Source organism: Lampris incognitus, chromosome 6 (genome assembly GCF_029633865.1).
Source record: "Lampris incognitus isolate fLamInc1 chromosome 6, fLamInc1.hap2, whole genome shotgun sequence".
Classification (NCBI taxonomy): Eukaryota; Metazoa; Chordata; class Actinopteri; order Lampriformes; family Lampridae; genus Lampris; species Lampris incognitus.
Window position 1 is genome coordinate 24,496,568 of NC_079216.1, and position 22,235 is coordinate 24,518,802.

The 22,235-nt window shown below is 42.8% G+C and overlaps 1 protein-coding gene across 1 annotated transcript; it reads right to left on the reverse strand.

The window, feature by feature from the left end:
• Positions 1-1,505: 1,505 nt before the first annotated feature.
• Positions 1,506-21,882, reverse strand: lcat (lecithin-cholesterol acyltransferase). The gene is made up of 7 exons (XM_056281935.1): positions 21,597-21,882; positions 16,415-16,571; positions 15,664-15,779; positions 5,085-5,180; positions 4,666-4,890; positions 2,830-3,025; positions 1,506-2,284 (listed from the first exon to the last, which is right to left on the reverse strand). Exons 1-7 carry the CDS (start codon positions 21,745-21,747, stop codon positions 1,915-1,917), a joined length of 1,311 nt encoding a protein of 436 aa, XP_056137910.1. The 5' UTR covers positions 21,748-21,882; the 3' UTR covers positions 1,506-1,914.
• Between the last annotated feature and the right edge of the window lie 353 nt (positions 21,883-22,235).

Here is a 22,235-nt window from a genome sequence, read left to right on the forward strand (position 1 = left end):
GAGCTACAAGAGTGCAGTCGTCAGCATACTGCAGCTCAAGGACCTGCACTGCAGACAACTTGGTGGTTGCCTGGAACCTTCGAATGTTTGAAGAGGTTATGATCTAGCCTAAAGTCTGTTGTGATCCCACTACTGCCTTCCTAATATGTGTCACAAAGCTTTTGACACATAGGAGGAAAATGTTAAAAATGTTTTTTTTCCTTTTTATCCTGTTAGGGGGGGGGCACAGATGCCCCCCACGCCCACCACAGTGCATGCCTTGCGGGTCACTCCCCTATGCCCGTCCCCTATGCGTAATGCCTGAATTTGAGCTGAATTCTCTTCCTCCTGCCCCATCTTTTTCTGACAAACTTAAGCAAACTGCTTTGTTTAGCCATGATTTTTATCTTAACCTACATTACAAGCAACTAGCTAGCGGAATATATGCTTCTGTTCCTATGTGCAATGCGCGGGCTGTATCCAGGGCTACTTGCAATCTGGCATTTGCGAAATGCACTGCCACTCAAAAAATCTTACCTATCATTATCATCATATGGTAAACAAGAAGCAAGAAACCAGTATTGTTTTATTTTTATTGGTTGCGTAGTCAGATAATTGAAACAGTATTCTTTGAGTGCTATTCACTGGATGATCCAGCAAAAAAAGTTGATTGGGTGGGCCTGAGTGCCAAGTGGGTGGTCCTAGGCCCACCCACAGCTACATGGCAGTGAAAAAGTATTAAGGTGTTCAAAAATTCTTGAAATACAAGTAAAGTTTAAGAATACCAAGTTTACCTTTTCAAGTGCAACAGAAATAAAAATACTTTTTTTTTTTTGGCATTTCTGCTTTTATTGACAGCAGCCATGTAGATAGAGAGGGAGAGAGGGGATGACATGCAAAGGTCACTGGCTGGATGTTGTGGCCATGTGGTCATGTGGTCAGAGGCACCCCACAATTGTTTATTTTTAGCTTAACAGGCATACTAAAAGTATACTGAAGTAAACTTTCCTCTGAGGGTAACAAAGATTACACACATCATATACCAGCGGTTTATTGTAATAACACTTTATTTGGAAATCTTTGCAAAAATTCTGCATGAATTGGTGTCAGTACAAACCAGTTTATAACTGTCAAATCACTTTATTACAACCCTTGTGTATATGTTTTTGTAAAGAAGGCAGACGTTTACTCGAGGTTAATGCATGTGTGTGAGCCATTAGTGGGTGAGAAAGTGAATTTATGGGGAAAATTATGACCAAGTTGTAAACACTGATCAGACATGGTCCAGTTCAGTCATGTCATACCTTGAAAACAGCAACCATGAGATGATAAGTTATTCATCAAAAGTAAACAGTTCACAAATGCGCTTTTCATAACTGCACAGACATAATGAACCAAAATATGACATCTCAGCAAAACGAAGTGATGAAGTCATACTGATTTTGAAACTGGAAAACTTCTGATCAGTTTGTGAACAGTAGCCTGATGAGTTATAAAACAGAGTAATAAAAGTGAAAAGAGGCCACTTTTAATGTTTCTCTTGTTTTTCTTCTCTCATCATTATTAGTCCTTTTATTAAATATAAAGAACATACATCAAAGTATATAATATTTGTGAAATACAGTCAAGTTCACATTTCTACATTTAAAAGGCTGCAATTAATGAGCTAGTGTGACAGGCCAGGTTCACCCATATAAAAGGTAAAAGTGATGGAACAAGTAACACGAGCAAGGTCAGTTCCTAGCCTAAAGAAGCATGGGACTGGCTGGGCTGTACTCAACTTGGTTGTGCAGAGGTTCTACTAAAACCTCGACAATAGCGCAGCTTTAATATGTTAGAGCTATTTGAGGTGTTTTTAATTCATCGCTTGACCCTAGCCTCAAATGTGTTGCCAGCAACATAAGCCCTTCTTGTGTTTTGCTCCTTGAAACGCATTTATTTACTATTTTTTCCATGTCTGCAATCAACTTCTTGTGGGGTGCTTGATTGGTCTTCCAGGATGTGCTGGATTTGGTTGAGCACCTCATGGTGGAACACAATATCTAGATGGGCCAACCCTCTGAACTCTGTCACGTGGACTGGCTTCTCCTGCTGGCCCACCCAGCGTTTACACAGGCTCATACTAAAACTATCTACTGTGTCATCCCCATCAGCATAAACAAAGTCCACGGGGTCAGCATTGGGAAACCCCTCGTCATAAATATATGTTACTGGAGTTGGCAGCCCCACGCCATACATACACCACACTTCAACACCAGGCGGTTTCAGATCAGCAGTAAGGTTCTTGGTGTCTTCCCACATGTTCCTGCAGAAGACATTAGGATAATAAATGAAACAACAATGAAATAAAGAATAAAATAAAAAACTGTGTGAGTCAAGCACTGAAATCTGTACACTGAAAAAAAACCTTTTTTTTTGTTTGTTTTTGTTCCCACAATAGTGGAAAAAAATAGACATGGTGCAAATGTCAAAAAGTACACAGCAAACAGAAAAAGTAAAAACATAAAGTTTCACAGACTAGGAGAACCTAGTATGTTGGATCACTGACCAGATCCTCATGTTCATCTGTGTCATTTTGGCCCAAAAGGCAAAACTGATCAGATTCACATTACTACTAAAAAATTTGCAACTCCAAAACCATATACACTTAAATGAGTCCAAGGAAGGTTATGGTATATTAAAATAATGTGTTTTCAGTGACTGCCTTGCTTTTAGGGACTGAAGGATGTTTTCTACACAAGAGGAACAGTGTCATCTGTCACTTGAAGTAACATAAAAACAATGCTGCAAACTAGTCAGTGAAGCCTGATTACTGCATAAAAACGTTATAGCTTTTGCTTGATTTAGTACCAGCCATCCTCAAAATGTATGTCGGTGAAGAAACGTTTGTAGTCCTGGTTTGTGTAGTTGAAGGTTGGTGTGGAGATGAAGATATTGTCCTCGGGCCAGGCCTTCTCTGAAGGCAACATCCATGGATTGGTTGTCGTCATCCTCTGCTCTTCCCGGATCTTGATGTTGGAGATCAAAGGAATGCCATCGTTTTCTCCTGCAATGATGCAAATCATAGATGGTAGATTAATTTAATATCAACTATTGTCAAATTGTGCGATAGACTTTTTCAAAGGGATTAAATGAGATTTTGTCAGATCAAAAGTAGCGCTGTCAAAATCAATGCGTTAATTTCTGTGATTAATTTGAAATATTTAACGTGTTAAAAAATTAACACAACGCAGCTGCATTTTTTTTATGAGTAAGTGGCGGCTGTGCGAGGCTGTTTCACAGGCATATCAGGGGATTCAGTTGTGCGCACTCCCTCTTGCTTGTCGGCACATTGAGAGCTGTCTTCTCGCTGGACTGGTACAGTGCGTAACCTTCGTCTCCGCTTCCTCACAGCAGGAGGTTTATTTGTTCCCAGGCCTCATCAACTCATGGACAATATTAACTAGTCTACTACGCTGCACCACTGGGGGGCGCATCTGGGGTTCTGTGACGAACACGTGACGAGCGTCGTGAATTCAACCATCCATCCATCCATTATTCGAACCGCTTATCCTTCTCTCAGGGTCGTGGGGATGATGGAGCCTATCCCAGCAGTCATTTGGCGGCAGGCAGGGAGACACCCTGGACAGGCTGCCAGTCCATTACAGGGCACACACACACACACACACACACACACACACACACACACACACACACACACACACACACACACACACACACACACACACACACACACACACACACACACACACACACACATTCATATCTAATGGCAATTTAGTATGGCCGATTCACCTGACCTACATGTCTTTGGACTGTGGGAGGAAACCGGCGCACCTGGAGGAAATCCACGCAGACACGGGGAGAACATGCAAACTCCACACAGAGGACGACCCAGGATGACCCCCAAGGTTGGACTACCCCCAGGGCTTGAACCCAGAACCTTCTTGCTGTGAGGTGACCGCGCTAACCACTGCGCCACCATGCTGTTGTGAATTCACTACACTTTAAATTCAACTGGCACGTGAAAATGGAATAAATTGTTGTTAATCATCATTTAGTAGTGCGTACAAGAAATAACTGCCTTCTAAGCTGCTGGCCTTGATGCTTTTGAAATTCAACTGGCACTTTAACATATAGGCCTGGGGTTTGTTAATATTTCTGATAGTGCATATAAGAAATATGCCTTTCAAGCTGACAGTCAATTTTGATGGCCTTGATGGTTTTATTGGAAATCTGTAGTTCACAGGAGAGAATCTGTGTTCGAGGTTAAAAAGATACTATTAAACAATAGTATTTTAATTCAAATATACTTCCTTTGTGTTGATTCTGCATTAATTCTGTGATTTTACATTTAAATATCCATTATTGCAAGCTTCAGTTTTAAGAAAAAAGCGATGAATCGTGGCAAATTGTGTGATTAATTAGTTAATTTTTGAAAAATCGATCAACAGCCCTAATCAAAAGATATAAAGTGAATACGTGAAGTTGAAACTGTTTTATTTCAGATCCTGATCTTGAAAAAAGAGATTAACATCTATTCTATTCTATCCTCCTCTCTATTGTATAGTATTTGAAGCAAGGTCCCATAATGGTTTCCAAGACATAGTCTCAATTCAATTGAGTTCAGTTCTACAGTATTCTATTTTAAAACATTATTTCCCATGTACTGTACGTTTCTGTTACCTGATGCCATGACCCTGAGAGGTTTGACAGCCCCTCCCCAGGGAGCCCCTAGGGAGATGAAGCCTTGGATGTATTTGTCCTTCCAGGCCTGAGGTTGGTGATTGAGGAAGTAGAGGACGTAGTGGCAGCCCATGCTGTGGCCCAGTAGGTAGATAGGCTGCTGGTACTGCTCATACATTACCTCCACCAGGTCCTGCAACTTGGAAAAATATTCTGTGTTCTCATCTGTGGGATACAAGGAGAACAGCAATGATGGTGACAGACATTTGGTTTGGTATATATATGTGGAAGGACTCTAGAAGGGTTGAGGTATAGGAAAAAAGTCACTTTAGAGAAAGACCAAACATGCTCATTGAAGGGAAAGAGGAGATGAGATGAGAAGGAAGTCGGCTACAATCGTTTGTGTTGGTGCTGCTTACTGGGAGCTAATCTCCAGTCATACGGGGCCCCTCGGACTGTGTCATTGCGGACGTAGCCCATGTTCACCAGATGTTGCACCATGGTGTGAAAATATCCTGTGAACCATCAGAAAACATCACTGGCAAATCTGACAATGAGTCGTCTTTCAATCAATCAATCAATCAAGTTACATTTTATATAGGGCTTTTCTAGCTGCAACAGCCACTTAAAGCGCTTTACATTTCTGATCAAATCTGAATTTCAGACACCTGTTACAAGCCATTTTCTTTATGTGGTTGGATCTGCGATTCCTACATTTGCCAAGTTAAAAAGATGAAACAAAGCATTCAAAATTCTCATCTGCAAAACAGGCACTGTAAGAAATAATATTGAACTATACTATAATCTCTAATCTTTATCCACATACAATGTTTGCTCTTTTTGTTGCTACTTTATGTACAGTGTTGTTATCGCCTTTAACTTCAGACTATTTTATTTATAGAAGGTTGAATCATTTCATCTGGACACAATGTTTATTGACAGAAACGTTTCATCACTCATCTAAAGCCCCTTTTCCACTGCATGGTACCGGCTTGACTCAACTCAACTCTACTCACTTTTTTTGGTTTTCCATTGGGCAACAGTTAGGGTAAAACCTGGTACCAGGTACTTTTTTTGGTAGCACCTCCATTGAGGTTCCAAGTGAGCTAAGCAGATACTAAAAGGTGACATGAATATACCACTATAAATAAAGAAATAAGATAACATAGATAAAATATAGATAAATATAAATATATGTACATTGGTGCTTGAAAGTTTGTGAACCATTTAGAATTTTCTATATTTCTGCATAAATACGACCTAAAACATCATCAGATTTTCACACAAGTCCTAAAAGTAGACAAAGAGAACCCAGTTAAACAAATGACACAAAAATATTATAACTGATCATTTATTTATTGAGGAAAATGATCCCATATTACATATCTGTGAATGGCAAAAGTATGTGAACCTCTAGGATTAGCAGTTAATTTGAAGGTGATATCAGAGTCAGGTGTTTTCAATCAATGGGATGACAATCATGTGTGAGCAGGCGCCCTGTTTTATTTAAAGAACAGGGATCTATCAAAGTCTGGTCTTCACTACACATGTTTGTGGAAGTGTATCATGGCAAGAACAAAAGAGATTTCTGAGGACCTCAGAAAAAGCATTGTTGATGCTCATCAGGCTGGAAAACGTTACAAAACGATCTCTAAAGAGTCTGAACTCCACCAATCCGCAGTCAGACAGATTGTGTACAAATGAAGGAAATTCAAGACCATTGTTATCCTTCCCAGGAGTGGTCGACCATCAAAGATCACTCCAAGAGCAAGGCCTGTAATAGTCGGCCAGGTCACAAAGGAACCCAGGGTCACTTCTAAGCAACTAAAGGCGTCTCACATTGGCTAATGTTAATGTTCATGAGTCCACCTTCAGGAGAACACTGAAAAACAATGGTGTGCATGGCAGGGGTGCAAGGAGAAAGCCACTGCTCTCCAAAAATAGCATTGCGGCCCATCTGCAGTTTGCTAAAGATCACGTGGACAAGCCAGAAGGCTATTGGAAAAATGTTTTGTGGACAGATGAGACCAAAATATCACTTTTTGGTTTAAATGAGAAGCGTTAGGTTAGGAGAAAGGAAAACACTGCATTCCAGCATAAGAACCTTATCCCATCTGTGAAACATGGTGGTGGTAGTATAGTTTGGGTCTGTTTTGCTGCATCTGGGCCAGGATGGCTTGCCATCATTGATGGAACAATGAATTCTGAATTATACCAGCAAATTCTTAAGGAAAATATCAGGACATCTGTCCGTGAACTGAATCTCAGAATGTGGGTCATGCAGCAAGACAATGACCCTAAGCACACAAGTCGTTCTACCAAAGAATGGTTAAAGAAGAATAAAGTTAATGTTTTGGAATGGAAGTCAAAGTCCTGACCTTAATCCAATCAAAATGTTGTGGAAGGACCTGAAGCGAGCAGTTCATGTGAGGAAACCCACCAACATTCCAGAGTTGAAGCTGTTCTGTAGGGAGGATTGGGCTAAAATTCCTCCAAGCTGATGCACAGGACTGATCAACAGTTACCAGAAACGTTTAGCTGCAAAAATTGCTGCACAAGGGGGGTCACACCAGATACTCAAAGCAAAGGATCACATACTTTTGCCACTCACACAAATATGTAATATTGGATCATTTTCCTCAATAAATAAATGACCAAGTATAATATTTTTGTCTCATTTGTTTAATTGGGTTCTCTTTATCTACTTTTAGGACTTGTGTGAAAATCTGATGGTGTTTTAGGTCATACTTATGCAGAAATATAGAAAATTCTGAAGGGCTCACAAACTTTCAAGCACCACTGTATATTTATTTGAATATAGATAAAATCTTTAAAAAAAAACTAAAAAAAAAACGTAGTCTATATGCCCACAAATGACCTGTGGGGCTTCGTCGTGAGGGGATACTATCTGCAGTGGAAAATGAAATCCCAAAAAGTAAAGTGAGTAGAGTCGAATAGAGTAGAGTTGAGTTGAGCCAATACCATGCAGTGGAAAAGGGGCATAAGTGACCTCTTCAGTCTCAACTGACTGCAGGTATCCCCACCCTTGTAAACAATACAGTGGCATAACGACCCAAACCAACGACCAGTTTCATATGAAAATTGCCATGACCATTAACTAGAGTTACAATGGCCATGTGTACTATTCACAGAGGATTGGGGAATAGTTGCCATCACAGCATTGTAAGATGGTGACAGATATACACTTAGCTCTCCCCCCCCCCCCCGTTCAGGGATGGTCATTCGCTCTTCACATAGATGGTTTCTTTGGCTCCCCGTTCAAACCAGCGTTCCTCCCTATCAAGGATGTGCACATCCTCATCCTTGAAAGAGTGGCCACTGGTCTGTAGATGGTGTAGACTGTGGAGCCCTGGTCTGACGTGTTAGCGCTCCTGTGTTGTGTCATCCTCTTGGCCAGCGTCTATTTGGTTTCCCCAATGTACAATTCACGGCAATCCTCTTGGCACTTAACAGCTACACTATATTGCTTTGTTTGTGCTGGGGGACCCGATCCTTGGGGTGGACCAACTTCTGGCGCAGCGTGTTTTGGGGTTTGAAAGCAACTGAGATGCGGTGTTTGCAACCATTCCTCAAACCTCTGTGAATAGTACACATGGTCATTGTAACTCTAGTCGATGGTCACGGCAATTTGCATATGAAACTTGTTGGTTTGGGTCGTTATACCACTGTATTGTTTATAAGGGTGGGGATACCTGCAGTCAGTTGAGACTGAAGAGGTCACTTAGATGAGTGATGAAACGTTTCTGTCAATAAACGTTGTGTCCAGATGAACTGATTCAACTTTCTGTGATTTTCTTACCTGGCTGCATCAAGATGTTTTTATTTACCTTTTTGCCAGTACAAGTCAACTAACCAATGGAATCTTTGAAGGAATACTGCACTGATTTTCAGCCTCACCTCTATTTCTTTATTGTGAGGTGTAATGCCAGATGGTATAGGGTATGTCTACGAATGCACTCTGCATCGCCCTGGCAGGCTATAGCACATACATCAGATTGTCCTCGTCGTGACATAAACCTCATTCACACACACAGCCTCTTCCATAAATTTTGTGGCAATTTCATGTTTCTGACTCATGTGAACATGAACCAGAGCTGATATTCTGTAAAAGTTGTATTAGCAATTAACTGACTCAAGACCTAGTAGCACTCACAGAAATGTTTCTGAACATCGATATTTTGAACAGAAGCCATAAGATTACAGTATCAATCTTATGCTTTTACAAGCTTGAATGGACCAGTCACAGGAATATATCCAAAACTTGTTCACAGCAGGCATTTGCCTGAAATGGGAGTTATTTGTAAACCAGCAAAAGTAAGAGTATATTTGAAAATGCCTGGAAAATGGACCGACCTAGAAATAAAAGTGCTACTTTCAGCCCATTCAGAGAATAAAATCAATAGGCAGCTGTGTGGCACAGATAGAGAAGCCATGGAACCTGAGAACAATTGAACCTAAAAACCTTGCTGTGGTGGAAAAGTACAGCAGAGTGGGGTAGCAGTCCATGCCCACACTCATGAGGGCTGTTGGCATGGTTTTTTTGGGGAGGAGGGGTTGGTTGGTATGGTGTTGGGGGGGGTGGGTTATGGGGGATGTTGGCTTGCAGTGAATTCTGGGTGCTGCAGGCTCACAACAGCAAAGCTTCATGAATGGCGCAGAAAAAATTGTGTTTTCTGAGAGGGCATTGCATTTACTCTGACAGTTGTTATGTCAGTCAACAAAAGTAAATGCAACTGTTTGACAAAATAGCCACCAATTTGGCAGTGTAGTAATCCTTTAGGTTTAATATATCTAATCATCCATTCCAGGAGTGGATTGTCCGAAGGTGCACAGGGTGCTGTTGCACCCAGGCCTGCAGTTTGTAGGGGGCCCGGAAAAATTGCAAGTTGAGCTTTGAGCATGAGCTCCATGCACCTATTTTAAAAGGCACTATTAAAAGCTATATCTATTATTACCTAAATTGAGAGTAGTCTGGGCCCTATATACTGTGGACAGAATTTGCATACATAATAGTTTCTCTAGTGATTTTGTCTCACTGACAGTCACCACACTGCCTTAGTCATCCCCAACTTGTCAACCCAGACCAATCAACTGAGAATAAATTAATAATTACTTTTAAATTTCTGTGGAAAATGTTATTTCTTTTCATTATGATGTCAAATACTGCTGGGGAAGTTCATTCATTCATTCATTTTCAGCTGCTTCTACGGGGTAGGGTCACGGTGGCAGCAAGCTAAGTAGGGTACTCCAGACGTCCCTCTCCCCAGCAATGCCCTCCAGCTCCTCCTGGGGGATCCCAAGGTGTTCCCAGGCCAGATTGGACATGTACTCCCTCCAGCGACTTCTAGATCTACCCCGGGGTCTCCTCCCAGTTGGACATGCCCGGTAAACCTCCAAAGGAAGGCGCCTATGATGGAATTCTAATCAAATGCCTGGACCACCTCAACTGGCTCCTTTTGACGTGAAGGAGCAGCGGCTCTACTCCGAGCTCCCTCCAGATGTTCGAGCTCCTCACCCTATCTCCAAAGCTGATCCCAGACCCCCTATGGAGGAAACTAATTTCAGCCGCTTGTACCTGCAATCTCACCGTTTCTGTCACTACCCAAAGGTCATGACCATAGGTGAGGGTTGGAATGAAGATTGACTGGTAAATTGAATTGGGAAAGTGACATTACCAAATAGTGTTAGTTTGTTCCTCACCAATTGTCACATGATTCCTACATCCATGAATGTTTATTCTATCCAGCAACCTTGGCTGCAAAAGTTAGCTAGCAAGTGAAGAAATACACTAATTTCTGTAAGAGAGGGGGAGCAGGATTTGTTACAGCTCTAAGCACACAAGTGGTGCACAGAAAATAAAATAAAAGTGTGTGGATGAGAGAGAGAGAGAGAGAGAGATCCATCCACCCATTATCCAAACTGCTTATCCTGCTCTCAGGGTCACGGGGATGCTGGAGCCTATCCCATCAGTCATTGGGTGGCAGGCACCCTTGACAGGCCGCCAGGCCATCACAGGTTCTGCAATTGGATTTTTATTTTTCACTGACAGAGGGCTTGTTATTCAGCAGAAGCTTCTGTCAGCTCTGTTGCTTATACTACTGCTGCTCCTTCTCAGATCAGTTAAAACTTTCAGCCAGTGAGTCAATAAGTGAGTAATTCAACTTACATTAATATTTGACCAACTTGATACTGATCACGGGCCCACGATCAATTCTTGCACCCAGGCCCGTCATTACTCGCTTCCACCAGCGAGCCAATCTATTCATTTAAACCAAACATTTACATCCATGTGTTTTTCATTTCATTATTTTTTTTCTTCTTTAAAAGGTGAATATTTTACTTTGCTGTTTTCTTTTCTGTTTTTCTTTTGTAAGAATTTCTTCTTTTCCTTCATAATTCTAATTTAATTGGTATACTGAAGGAAATTATTGCTGATTGTGGTAGAATGGGATGTGGACCAGCTAGCCTAACTGGCAGATTAAATAGCATCTGCACCCACACACAGATGCACCAGGGACAAAGAAATATGATGACATCTTGAGCCCAGTGTACACTAGAGAATAATAGGCTCATGCACTGAGGTGAAGCTGCTAGTAGAGCCCGGTTCAGCTCAACACCTCCTGGACCCAAAGAGTCCAGAGATTGCATTCAGTGGCATATCTTCATAACGTCTCTGCTAAGAAGAGAAAAGTGCAGGGCGCACAACTGAAATCACACATGAACACATCAGCCCCACTCCTATACATGCCAGGAGGCTAAAGAGCAATTTGTAACCAGACAGACCATACATATCAGCACATTAGCTATGTAAAAAGCACAGGGTGAAATGACCAATCGTACAGGGGGGCACACAGCACACTTCTGTGCAGGGCGCCAGCGGCTCCCCAAAGTAAACTCCCACCAATACGACCCTATAATGACTGCATCATATAAGGGGACATATTTTGCTGTTCAGAGGAGTGAAGACACAGACAGAGTACAAGGTCACACACCACAACTCACACAGCCAGTGAGACAGTCACTGTTTTGACAAAGCTCAACCATGGGACAAGCCACTCGTCTGAGGCCCCAGCTCTCATGGACCACGCTATCAGTTGCTGATCAAGAATGGGTAGCTGATGAATCGCGATGCGAGCTTGCGACAGGGCCTCTTCAAGCCAAGGGATTGGCCATGGTGGAGCATTCAACAGCTGGATCATCCCCAGAAATCACCTTGACTGATAAAGAGGAACTGTTAAAAGTCTTCTCTTGTGGCATACCGGCTCTACCCTGAGACTGTCTTGCCTTCTGTGTTACACGGCTTAGAATATGATCGAGTTTCAGGATAGATGAGAATCCGCAAACCCTGGTGACACAGGAGGATCATTGTTGTCCCTACACATTTGGAGAACATGCACCGAGCTACAGAGTATCCAAAAGGGATACTCTGGTATTTGTAGGCTCTCCCCTGGAATGAAAAGTGAAAAAATTAGATGGGGAGGATAAATGGAGACATAAAACTAGGCATTTTTCATGTCTAAAGATGTGACCCAGTCTCCCGGCTGCACACACTGTAGCAGCTTTCTTCCTGTCAGCACGTTGGATTGCCTCACTGCCTTCAACCGACTGAGTGAAAATTGACCTCACCCCACCTGATTTCTTGGGAACCAGGGAGCAGCATGAGTGTACTCTGCTGTTCATGTCCTGTGAAGGAACAATGATGATGGCTTGTTTGAACAGCATTTCCCGTATTACTGATGACAAGGCAGCTGCTGCCGTCAGGTTTGTCAGAACTGTCTGGTTTACAAGAAGGGGAGGGAGGGGAGGGGGCACAAGAACTGAAGTATGTGGCCCTTCTTTAGATTACCATCTAAAACGTGGGGTAAAATAATAATAATAATAATAATCATCATCATCATCATCATCAGATTTATATAGCGCTTTTCTAGACACCCAAAACGCTTCACATTGAAGGGGGTAACTCACTTCAACCACCACCAATGTGTAGCACCACCTGAGTGATGCACGGCAACCATTTTGCACCAGAACGCTCACCACACATCAGTTTGAGGTGGAGAGGGAGGAATCATTGAGCCAATTACAAGGGGGGATGATTAGGTGGCCAGATGGAGAGCTATAGTTTGGGAATTTTGCCAGGACACTGGGGAACCTCCTACTCTTTGCAATAAGTGCCATGGGATCTTTAATGACCAGAGTGAGTCAGGACCTCGGTTTAGTGTCTCATCGGAAGGACGGCATCTCCTACAACACAGTGTCTCCGTCACTGCACTGGGTCATTGGAATTTGATATTTGTTGTTTTTATAAGGACCAGAGGGAAGACTTCCCCCCTACACCACTTCCAGCAGCAAGTATGCAAGTTTCAGATGCTAGACAGCAAAGCCTACATGAAATAGAACATGTTGTCTCGTTTTATCATGGTCACTTTCATTGTATTGCACTCTTGCACTTACCCAATGTAACAAGTAATCTTGCAACAACCGGATTTTTTTTAATTTTTAAGTGCAGAACCTGGGCAACATTATTTATTACTTATTGTTTACCACTTTTTCTTGTCCTGTTCACTCACTACCAGTGGCGGCTGGTGCTAAAAAATTTGTTTTTTTTGGGGGGGGGGGGATTTACCTTGGTGCAGCACCAAGGTAAATTGCCAAGGTAAATGCGCCAAGGTAAATTGCGCCCCTACAAAAATTGTTAGTACCAGCCGACACTGCTTACTTCATACTCAATACCCCACAGTAACTGGATTCATCTTGGCCTACTTATAGCACATTTCTAAATTCCTTGTATGGGGTGTCCGAGTAGTGTAGCAGTCGATTCCATTGCCTATCAACACGGGGATCAGCAGTTCGAATCCCCGTGTTACCTCCGGCTTGGTCGGGCGTCCCTGCAGACACAATTGGCTGTGTCTGCAGCTGGGCAGGTGGATGTGGGTACGTATCCTGGTCGCTGCACTAGCCCCACCTCTGGTTGGTTGGGGCACGTGTTGGAGGGGCAGTGGAAACTGAGGGAAATAGCATGATCCTCCCACACTCTACGTCCCCCTGGTGAAACTCCTCACTGTCAGGTGAAAAGAAGCCGCTGGTGACTCCACATGTATCGAAGGAGACATGTGGTAGTCTGTAGCCCTCCCTGGATCGGCAGAGGGGGTGGAGCAATGACCGGAACAGCTCGGGAACAGTGGGGTAATTGGTTGGGTACAATTAGGGAGAAAAAGGGGGAAAAATAAAAAAAAACAAAAAACAAAAATGTCTTGTAGGAACACACTTGGCCAATCAAACCAACTCTTACTTTGACCATTCAGTTCAGCTGCAGTTTAGCTGCAGTTCAGCTGAACTTTACATGCAGCAGCGTGTTAACCCTCCTAAAGCACTGGTAGCTGCTCCCGTTCTAAACCATAGCTGAACCCTAAAACGCAAACTGACAGAGTAACAACCCCAGGGTTTTGACACCTGGTTTGTTTAGCGCAGCTATTTTGAACAATCAAACTGGGACTGTTTCGAGAGGGTGATCTTGGTCCATTTCCAACCGCACACATTATTGTGGTTCCATTGCAGAAAAAATGCACATCAACCCTGTTCATGAAGTCATTATACAATCGTGAGCCGCTTGCTGTGAAGTGGTAGGGTATGTCACTGAACATGTTCATGACAGAAAGCCTCTCCTGCAGAGGAGTCTGGAGATAGTGTCTAATGATGTGCAACTGCACAACAATGTTTTTGAGACACTGCCTTGATTCATACAGAAAAAGCTTGTGTTGTATACAAAACTCTGGTATGCAAAGCAAAGGATCACGGTGGAGGCCGTGATCCGGGGACACAGCTGGTGCTGATGTCCCATTTTACACCTTGAGTCTGTCCACTGAGAAAATGGCTACCAGCTAATGCAAACACAGTGTTTAGCGCAGAAGACATCCAAATCTCTGCAACCAGAGCTCTGACCAATGACATCATAGTTGCCTCCTAAATCACAACTACTACTACTACTTTCAGCTGCTCCCATTAGGGGTCGCCACAGCGCATCATCTGTTTCCATTTCTTCCTTTCCTCTTCATCTTCCTCTGTCACACCAGCCACCTGCATGTCTTCCCTCACCACATTCATAAACCTCCTCTTTGGCCTTCCTCTTTTCCTCTTCCCTGGCAGCTCCATATTCAGCATCCTTCTCCCAATATACCCAGCATCTCTCCTTGAGCGGTCCCTCTAATATAATCGTTCCTAATCCTGTCCTTCTACGTCACTCCCAGTGAAAATCTTAGCATCTTCAACTCTGCCACCTCCAGCTCCGCCTCCTGTCTTTTCATCAGTGCCACTGTCTCCAAACCATGTAACATAGCTGGTCTCACAACCATCTTGTAAACCTTCCATTTAACTCTTGCTGGTACCCTTCTGTCACAAACCACTCCTGACACTCTTCTTCACCCACTCCACCCTGCCTGCACTCTCTTCTTCACCATTCTCCTGCACTCCCCGTTACTTTGGACAGTTGACCCCAAGTATTTAAACTCATATGCCTTCGTCACCTCCACTCCTTGCATCCTGACCATTCCACTGTCCTCCCTCTCATTCATGCATAGGTATTCTGTCTTGCTCCTACTGAATTTCATTCCTCTTCTCTTGCCTCCTAAATCACATCTGTTTACAAATTCTGGTCCCCTTAGTATTATTACTGTGTGAAACAAAACGGAGTCCATGAGTAACATACTATTAGCCCCTGATTCAGAACTAAAGCATGTGGACTACACATGTTATTATGATGAAACCACCGTGTATTCTCACACCAAGAAGCTTTTTCCTTCTCCTGTTAGTATCTGAAATGAGCTAAAAGCAATTTAATTTGGGTTCATCTCTTTTGTCATGTTTCCTTCATCATCTAGTATGTTCTGGGAAAGAAGGTGAAAGAGGCTGAGATGCAACGTTGGTAAAAGAAAACTGTAGTACCAGCATGCTCAACCACCACTAGAGAGTTGTTTGTCTCACCAGCCAGTCTGTTAGAGTCCAGGAATTCTATGGGATAGGTCTGCCCGAATCCTGGCACCCGTACCTCCACCCCTGGTGAGTTGGATGACCGTCGAGTGGTTCTGTTGTAAACAATTCTGCCGCACGAACATTGTCAGTGTTACTGTTATCTATTCAAAACTTTTTTGACTAAATCTGACTTACATGACCCAGGTCCACTGACAACAAGGCCTTCATTATGCAACGCTAAAATCTGTGGGAGGAAAACGGAGCACCCGGAGGAAACCCACGCAGAACAAGAAAATTCCACACAGAGGATGAACCGTGATGACCCCCAAGGTTGGACTACCCCAGGGCTCGAACCCAGGACTTTCTTGCTGTGAGGTGACTGCGCTAATCACTGCGCCACCATGTTATGTGTAACATAACATAACATAACATAACATAACATAACATAACATAACATAACATAACATAACATAACATAGTACATTGGGGCAACCAACAACTAGCGTTTAAATTGGTTTGAATTTAACTTTGCCAAAGGGTCATTTAGACATTTCCATATATTCAAGAGAGCTGCAGCTGTCAAATGACAACATTGTGGATATAAGTTAGATAAGATGCTGGCACTTTATTCTACATCTGCCATGGTATGGGTTTGTCTCATTAAAAGTTGTGTCATCAGGCAACAGTGCATACAGTACATATAGTACATATAGTACATACAGTACATGCAGTACAGTGCACAGAAGTTAGAAGGTCATGGTACCTGATGTTGTCAATCCAGCAGTCTATGCCTATGGGCATGAACATGTTCAGGTCTATCCAGAGCGAGAACCAATATTCAGTTTTCTTGTAGCACATCCAGTGGACAAGTGTTGGCTTGTCTATTTTAGCTTCCAGACGATTCCCTAGGTTCCCTGGCACTGGACACAGCCATGGACACGCGCGCACACACACACACACACACACACACACACACACACATACATACAGACACACGTACACACAACTGTTACAGGTTTGACATTTATGTATTTCTGTTGCATAGAACTTTTGAATTTCCACATGCTTGATACGATTTGATACGATTTAATTTGTCTAAATTAGATCATCAGCAAAAGTGACAAGATGTTAATTATATTGTAGATTACCGACAATAAAGAATGACAGGTTAAAAAAAAAGACAATCACATCCCTGGTTTCTTTATATTTTATATTGTTTTCCTACATAACTGGAGCTGTTTTGATGTATTGAGTGAATTGGCTGGTTTTCTGCATGCCGTCTGTTGTAAATGGCGATGTAACAGGCCTGACATGCGCAAAACACTTAACTGCTAATTATCCAAAGGAATTGAATAGAGTGCAACTAGACTTGGTATATATCCGTGAAGACGTTTCACCTCTCATCCAAGAGGCTTCATCAGTTCGTGCCTTTCTGACTAGACCAAGCTAGTCTGACTGGCTGGTGATGAAACTCAGATATGTATCCTCTTTGGAGTCGTTATCAGAGCTATTGATATGAATGGCTCTTTGTGATCCAATGTTAAGCAGCGACGGTTGTTGGGGGTGTTAGTTTTGACTTCGTTAGTGCTCCATTCAGTCGTCATGAGTCGTTGGAGCAGTTAGTGACCGACTGTTGTTCTTGGAGGCTAAGCTTCTTGAGTCTCCTGGGTAGAGATGAAAGGACGGCATTGTAAGTGAGAGATAGGTGGTGTCGCAGACCTCCTCCTCAGTTGAGGGATGGTTTTTTCCAGTTTCGCATAGATGGTTTCCTTCCCCCCTCTTTCAAACCATCTATCGTCCCTGTCCAAAATGTGTACGTTGCTGTCCTCAAAGGAGTGTGTCTTCTCCTTTAGGTGTAGATAAACTGCTGAGTCTTGTCCTGAGGAGTTTGGCCTTCTGTGTTGGGCCATCCGTTTGTGTAGCGGTTGTTTGGTTTCTCCTATGTATAGGTCAGTGCAATCCTCATTGCATTGTACGGCATACACCAGATTGCTTTTCCGGGTGTGTGGTACACGGTCTTTGGGATGAACCAATCTTTGTCGGAGTGTGTTGCTGGGTTTGAAGTATACCGGGATGCGGTGTTTGTTAAAAATTCTCCTGAGTTTCTCAGAGACCCCAGAAACATACGGGATGACTGTGCTATTCCTTCTGTTCCTTTTCTCCTTGTCTCTCACCTGGTTGGTCTTTTTGGAACGTGAAAACTGCAACACGTTCCAAACAGACCAACCGGAATGAAAGACCGTGTACCACACACCCAAAAAAGCGATCTGAATGAAGGGAAGCTATGCCCTGCTTAAAATCCCTGCCCATACAGGGTCATCGCCATCAAAGGCTCCATGGTGTCAGCCAAACACAATGACCATGTCATCACCAGAAACTCATCCAACTTCAAGATCCTACCGGTGGCTGAAAATCACCACTCTCAGCAATGTGGTTTGAAAGGCATGGACTGGACTGAAATCCACCCTGAAATAATCCCAAAGCCATTAACCTCTAACCCCCCTGGGCCACAGTCACCTGCTCAGAGATACCCAGTCAGGATAAACAGAAGACCCCCATCATACCTCACTGACTTTAAAGTGAACTGACTAAAAGGTATAATGCAAGAGAAAGTTTGAGTTGGACTGGTTAATAGTTATTGTTAAAAAAAATTAAGGAAAGGAGGGTTGTAATGTCCATGAGGGTTGTAATGTAACATGTTTAGTAATGTTTCTGGTGTTGGTTTTTGATGTTTATTGTGGTCACAAGGGGGCGCTCTAAGTTAAGTGTTAAGCCCGGAAGTAGGAGAGTAAGGGAGGTGTGTTAGTATGCCATGGCTACTGGATACACCAGCAGATATACCGTTGTCGTTATTCACGTTTCACTAAAGATTCCAAAACGCAGCTTCATGGTATTTGAGTTATTATTTTAAAACTTTACAGCGGCCTCACCCAGTACCATCCATGTACTGTCTTTGTCCACATCTGCGTCGTTTTTCGTTTGATGGCTGGGAGAGCTGGCGCTGGATCGGCTGGGAGAGCAGGACAGGCTAAGCTAAGTGCTAGCCCATGCAGACTGGCAGCTCCAATAACACCGAGGGCTGTCTAGTGACGGCCTCACCTGTCATTGACTGTTGCATTTTTGATGTCGTCGTGAGGAGTGCTGGGAGGTGTGTCGAGGATGTCTGGCTGGGAAAGCTGGTGCTGGATCGGATGGGAGAGCTTGGTTTGCCTCGTCCGGTGGGCCTGGGGACCACAGCTCCTGCCTGGAGCTACGCACAAGGAGGAAACGCCGAGGGCAGACTGACAGGACATGGAAGCGGGGCAGGCTAAGCTAACTGCAAGCCCATGCAGACTGGCGGTTCCGCCAGTCACTGTGGCTGGCGTTCGTTTCCTTGGACAATGATTTTTTGTTTAGTTTTGATAAATGTGTTAGTTTGGATATGTGTGGTCTTGTAGTTTTTGGATGTGTTTTTGTCTTGTGTTGTACTGCTGTGGGCTGGGGGAAACGGCATTTTGTTTCACTTCATGTATGCAAGTTCGTGAAGTGAAATGACAAATAAGTGTTCCTTCCTGATTCCTAGTAAGTGGCAATTTATTGTACATACAGGCTACCAATACATTTTACTGACCTTTGGGCCAAGGCCTTGTATTTGGTCAAAGCCTTGGCTTTGAACCTCTCTGCAACATGGTTATGTCTACTAATGCTACTAATGATGGGGCCACTAATCTTTCAAGGCAAACAATGAATCACTGGACACTTGAGTGGTGCAACAGGAAGCACATTAGTCAGTGCCCCTGTGGGGTAATATGTCCTGCCATTGCAATGAGTGACTGCTAAAGGTGCTGGGGTGCCTGAAAAGATGTGGGTGGATATGGGGTAAACAGCGTGAGCCTCTGCATACATTGCGTTTCTCCTGAAATGTGAAGCAGCCAACTTACTCCACATGTATCAAAGGACACACGTGTAGGTCTATGCCTTCCCCAACCACTGTAGAGGTTGTGCAATGGCGGGACCTCAGAAAAACATGGAATTGAACATGCAAAATTGGGGTAAAAAAGAGACCCCTCCCATCATACAGAAATAAAGCCATGACTCATACACAGCGAGAGGAGAATACACACTGTAGGAGTAGTCAGAACTAAATTCTAATTCCTTGTAGCCTGATGTAAGGGAGTTTACTGATTTGATGACTAACAGATCAATTCGCTGGAGTTTGATTTTTGCACCTTGAAACTCAAACATTCTCAGAAGTTAACCATATGAGTGGCATGTAAAAGCACATTAGTCAGAGTCAGATTATGACATCGAAATAATGTTTATTTTTCTTGAATGTTTTATTTTTATTTTTGCAAGTGACATCACGAGGTTTTACAGTCCATAATATATATATATATCATACATTACTTTTCTCTTACATGAGGTCAGTAAAATATTATATAAACACATTATTGCAGTAGTTTTTTAGCTGTTAATATGAGGGTCTTCTAATACTGTGCCTATTGTATGTCAATTCTATGGCTGGTGCTGTCACAATCTTTTTTTAGTTTTGAAATAATATTACAGCATCTTCTACATTACAGCTGCAGCCAAGGAGAAGAGTTTAGCTGCAGCTGATTAGCAGAAGCAATACGCACCTTTGTAACTTGAAAAAAACTGCATCATCAGAACTCTAGTGTACACATTGGCCTGCTGTATAGCAATACAATGTCCAAGCAGAAGTGTGTAGAATAATGTTGTATAAAAATGTGTTTTTGGGAAAGAAGTGGGGAATAAGCATGGAGACTGACTCCTTGGTATTATTGTTAACAAATGTTAAAGCCCAAACCAAATAGTGTAATGTCATAATGCAAATAATAATGGGCAATGAGGAAAAGTTGGAGGCTAAAAACAAAGAGGAATGCAAGGGAGGACAGTGTCATCAGACCTGACTTTAAAATTTATGCATCTGGAAGTAAAACAAAAAAAAAGGTGGTTGTTTTTTACTTCTGTTGGGTCTCCACATGCCAATACCATGGTTGTAATATGCTATCCCTGAACTAGTTCAGACAGCATCTGAAAAAGTCGCCCTTCAACTGAAAATGTTGGGAATCCTTGGCACTGAGATATTTTGGCTGTATTTGTGTTGGTCACCACAAGGACAGACCATTACAGCATTTGGTCCAATCTAAGTAGGTCATAGAGCTACCATGTTTTGACATGTATTCAGTAAACAAAGTTCATTGTACGGAGTACAGTGGACTCATGTGTAGCCTAAAAGCCATTACACCGTCATGCTAAAAGCAAGTGCTGAACTCAGTCTCTTGGAGAGGAAAATTCCAAATGCCAACCTTTAGACCTACAGTACAACAGTGATTGCATTGACTTGTGGACATGTTGCTAGGACCACCGCCCCTCCTCTCCTTGTGTATGTCAAAGTCCAAAACATGGAGATGTACTGATAAAAAGTATAAATTTACCTATATATCGGTCAATTTCGACTACCCAACATGTCAAATAATACCAAAAAGCAAAGAATATATCATTACAATATTTTCTTTGCAACGACACAAAAATAAACAAATAAATAAATAAATAAATTCCACCAAGTTTTCTGCCACAAGCTTTCTGAGACTTCCGGCAACACTAATACTGTACAATAGAGTACATTCTATTTGAGTGGATTTTAGGGGGCGCCAAAACCTGCTGTTTCTGGACATCTGCGCGTGCGACAGTGAGGCTTAATCGATTAGTTAAATCGATCCACGTGTCATGACATGAGTTTTTTTTTAAAATTCCAGCATGGTTTGTTGCACTTAAACAATGTTGTACGTCTGATATCAAGCTCATAAATCAGGCTATTAATACCATAACATGATAAAAACGTGTTTACTCTGGCATTGAATCATTGGCCTTTGCCAATATATAGGCAGATAGAAGGTTGGAATTCCGGGCCAACTACATGAAACCGAAACTCGATCACTCACCGATGATAACTGGTGGCGTGTGGTTGCTTGCAACTCGAGGTTTAGCGGTGGGGGGGAAAACCACGTTTAAGAGCCAGAATCCTGAGGAATGCTGAAGCGCCAACAAAAATATCACAACCAGTGCAGAGCAGAGGTTTCTAGAGGAGCCCATGATTCCTCCTGTTTCAGCGTTAGGTGAGAGGCAGTGACTGCTGTGTCTCCTCTCATTCGGCCAGGATAGGGGTGGGGGGTTAATCCCACCGTGCAGGGAGAGGTGGGCGGACAGCGGCAGAACCGTGAGGTCAGCCTTGACATGATTACATGTCGCTGGCCCACATCAGGCTGTTCACTTCCAACACGTTTGGCTCCCTTGTCTATCATCACATTTGACCTCCTCTTGTGATTTGGATTCATATTATTACTTAGTGCGTAGAGTGACAAGCCAAGTAACAGCCACACTCGCTCTGACTCGCTCCGCTAACTAAAGCGGAAACATAAAAGGTGTACCATTTACCCACTGCCCTATTGATTGCTCCGAATCCTATATTTACATAATGAATGGCGAATAATTAACAGTAGAGTACCATTTACTTTACGAAACGTTTTCTTCTAGAAGTTCGCATTATTTGATATGCAATCCACTGCCGTCGAGTAGAGCTA

Coding starts and splice junctions, on each gene's coding strand:
- lcat (XM_056281935.1), bottom strand. CDS start 21,747: ATGGGCTCCTCTAGAAACCTCTGCTCTGCACTGGTTGTGATATTTTTG. Junction 5,181..15,663: donor GGACTCTAACAGACTGGCTG/GTGAGACAAACA, acceptor GATGGTTCACAG/GATATTTTCACACCATGGTG. Junction 2,285..2,829: donor ATACATTTTGAGGATGGCTG/GTACTAAATCAA, acceptor TGTCTTCTGCAG/GAACATGTGGGAAGACACCA.